At 44.1% G+C, this 2,644-nt stretch overlaps 1 protein-coding gene across 1 annotated transcript in view; it reads right to left on the bottom strand.

Annotated features, from left to right (window-relative positions):
* Positions 1-374: 374 nt before the first annotated feature.
* LOC103774384 (merlin-like) overlaps positions 375-2,644 on the bottom strand; it is a 19,077-nt gene continuing 16,807 nt past the window's right edge. The window contains exons 16-18 of the mRNA XM_008941786.1: positions 2,103-2,253; positions 1,195-1,404; positions 375-540 (exon numbers count right to left, since the gene is read on the bottom strand). Of these exons, the coding sequence (XP_008940034.1) occupies positions 505-540; positions 1,195-1,404; positions 2,103-2,253 (397 nt within the window). The 3' untranslated portion in view covers positions 375-504. The remainder of the gene's footprint in view (positions 541-1,194; positions 1,405-2,102; positions 2,254-2,644) is intronic.

Genomic DNA, 2,644 nt, shown 5'->3' with positions numbered 1-2,644 from the left:
TCTAAAATGTTGAGCAGCTCTCTGGGACTCGCATCCCATGGACCAAACCAAAACCACAGTCTGTTGTGTGGCTAAACACCAAGCTCATGTACAATCTTTGTGCTCATCCCAAGCATCTCCTGGACACTTGCTGCCTAACGTCCCTTCTCCAAAAGCACAGTACCATTCTGATAAGCCAGTGTGTGAAACCACCAGGGGGAAGGAAGGTTTAGCAAAGTATAAAGTGTTTCTTCAAAAGTGCCTAAGTAGTAAACAACACTCCTCTGGGTTTGTCCATTTCCCACTGTGCCCAGAGCCATTCCACACGGGCAGTTTTCGTGCCCCCAGTTGAGGTTAGGTGCTCAGAAGCTGACTGTGCTGGTCACTAACTACAGACCACGTCTCTTACACTGATGCCCATCAGCAGACAGAGCTGTGCAAGCGTCCTCCTCCTATAGGTGTGTTTTGCAGCAGCCAAAAAGGTGGCCACCAGGTTCTACCACTCTGGTAAGGGAACAAGAGGCTTCAAATGTAGATCACATCTGAGTCGTGCTGTTGAACCTACAGGCAAACCAAATAGGAAAGATTAGTGTCATGCTGAACTCCTACTGACAGCCAAGTAACTCCCTTTGGTCCAGTTCTTCCTTCTCCTCCAGCTCTGTAGCCTTTTGCAAGATGCTCTGTCATAGCTTTTTCTTCCTTCTTAAAACAAGCATCTTTCCATCACTCCTTGGGTTAGTTTAGTCTTAAAAGTTGCTTCTGTTACTTGCAGTAGAAAGAGCTGCTTCCACATCTGCTGCTGCACTCAGTTGTCTTCCTTCCAGTTCTAGGCACAGAGCTCTGAAGATGCAGGTGCAGAACGTTGTATACTACAGCCTCTAACTGATCCTGAGCCCCCTCAGTGTTGTTCATACAAACCAGCAGCAAACACACTGAGCTTTCTTTATTCCCAAGCCCTTGCACAATTAGCATTGCCTAGAGAAGGCTGATTTGATTACTGCTCAAGGCCACGTGCCCTTACAGAATGCACACTAGAGCCTCCAATCTAGAGATTCAAATGCAGGCTCTTTTTTCACAAGACAGCCACATGTTGACTTGTCTTGCCCAGCTCTGTCATGGCCTCAGAAGACAGGTCCCTAAAGCCAGACACTCTTTTAATCTCTCAACTCTCAACTTTTAGTCAACATTTGGGAACTTACTTAGAAATTTAATTACCTTTACAATCTGTTTTCTGGTTCCCATGCCCACATTGTTGGCAACCAAGGAATTTGCTTGGAAAGATGACTTTTCCATTGGAACCGTGTGTTGAATTTTGTCAGTACAAGGCCAGCTGCTTGGAGTATTTAAAGAGTAAGCAGGGAAAGGTCTTTGAAGATTTATATCCAGTGAATCCCCAGTTTCAAAGGTTTTCATCCATGATGGGCTCTTCAAAAGAAAAGAAGAAGTAGAAACTTAATACCTCTCTGCATCAATACCCATGAAGCAAAAAGAACATCAGATACATAGTCAGAAAATCAAGGCCATCTTCCCTCATAATTTTTCCAAGCCTCTCTTCTCCCTCTAAAACTATTGACTTCAAGCTATCTTTGCTACATGTGGAACCACCTGGAAAGACAAAGCCAGCCCTACTCTTGCACTGGCTCAGGAAGAGGCTGGGGTGTTTATATAAATAACAAACTTACTATACAAATCTGGGTTTAGTTCCTCACTGCCTTAAAAAAAAATACCCCAAGACTTTAATGACTTCTAGCAACCACAAAACACATGAATGAGAATGTGATGCAAACTATGAGGAACCACATTTAAATGTGTTACTCAGTTGCAATAGCTCAGTCTGCTCCAAGACCATAAACCCTTACTGTGAGTTCATCATTTGAAAAATAAAATTCATTTTTTTTTGCTTAGGGAAACAGTATTCTGCCCAGGAAAAACTTCTTAGGTTTTATTTTGACATGAATTTTCCTTGTTTGTGCTCGTGCTTATAATATTTTAGTACCCTTGGCACTGAAGCACATGTCTTGCACTGAAAGAGCAATACAAATTTGGCACACACACACACACACACACACACAACTCTTTTGTGGTTCATGCTGAAAGCAGTGGCAGGTATTTGGGGTACATACACTTCCTAAGGAGTGGTCCAAGGTTCCCAGTACTTCATTCCAATGAGAGTAAAGCCCAGCCTGCTTTTCTTCTAGTTTCAAAGCATGAATTTCAGACTTCAGTTCCTTCAGTCGATCTTCAAATTTTCTGCTCTTTTCTAAGTAGTCTAGCCTACAGTCCACACATTGGAGACAAAAAGCTTATTGGCATGACATAGCTTAAGAACAGGGGTGTGTGGAAGGAGGAAAGAGGAAATCCTTGGTTTCATTTTCGGGTTTTGATAAACAAAATGAAGTCTGGCACTTGTCAGCCCGACTGCCCCGATCCCGTGGGAAGGGGCTTCACTTCCACCCTTCAGCGTTCACACACGTAGTACCTTTTTACCAAGCATTTCCTCCCAGACGGAGAGGAAAAGGCTCTGGATGTAGCGGATCAAAGCAATACGACCCTTCAACACTAGAGGGAACCTTCCGTCCTCTAACACGCCGTTACTCCGGAGAAAGACTTCGCCCCTGGCAAAACGCTCTCCAAGACCAAACGGTTCTGGACTTGTCACGGCTTG

Source organism: Merops nubicus, unplaced genomic scaffold, assembly GCF_000691845.1.
Source record: "Merops nubicus isolate BGI_N331 unplaced genomic scaffold, ASM69184v1 scaffold16976, whole genome shotgun sequence".
NCBI lineage: Eukaryota > Metazoa > Chordata > Aves > Coraciiformes > Meropidae > Merops > Merops nubicus.
This window is presented reverse-complemented; position numbering and strand designations above follow the sequence as displayed.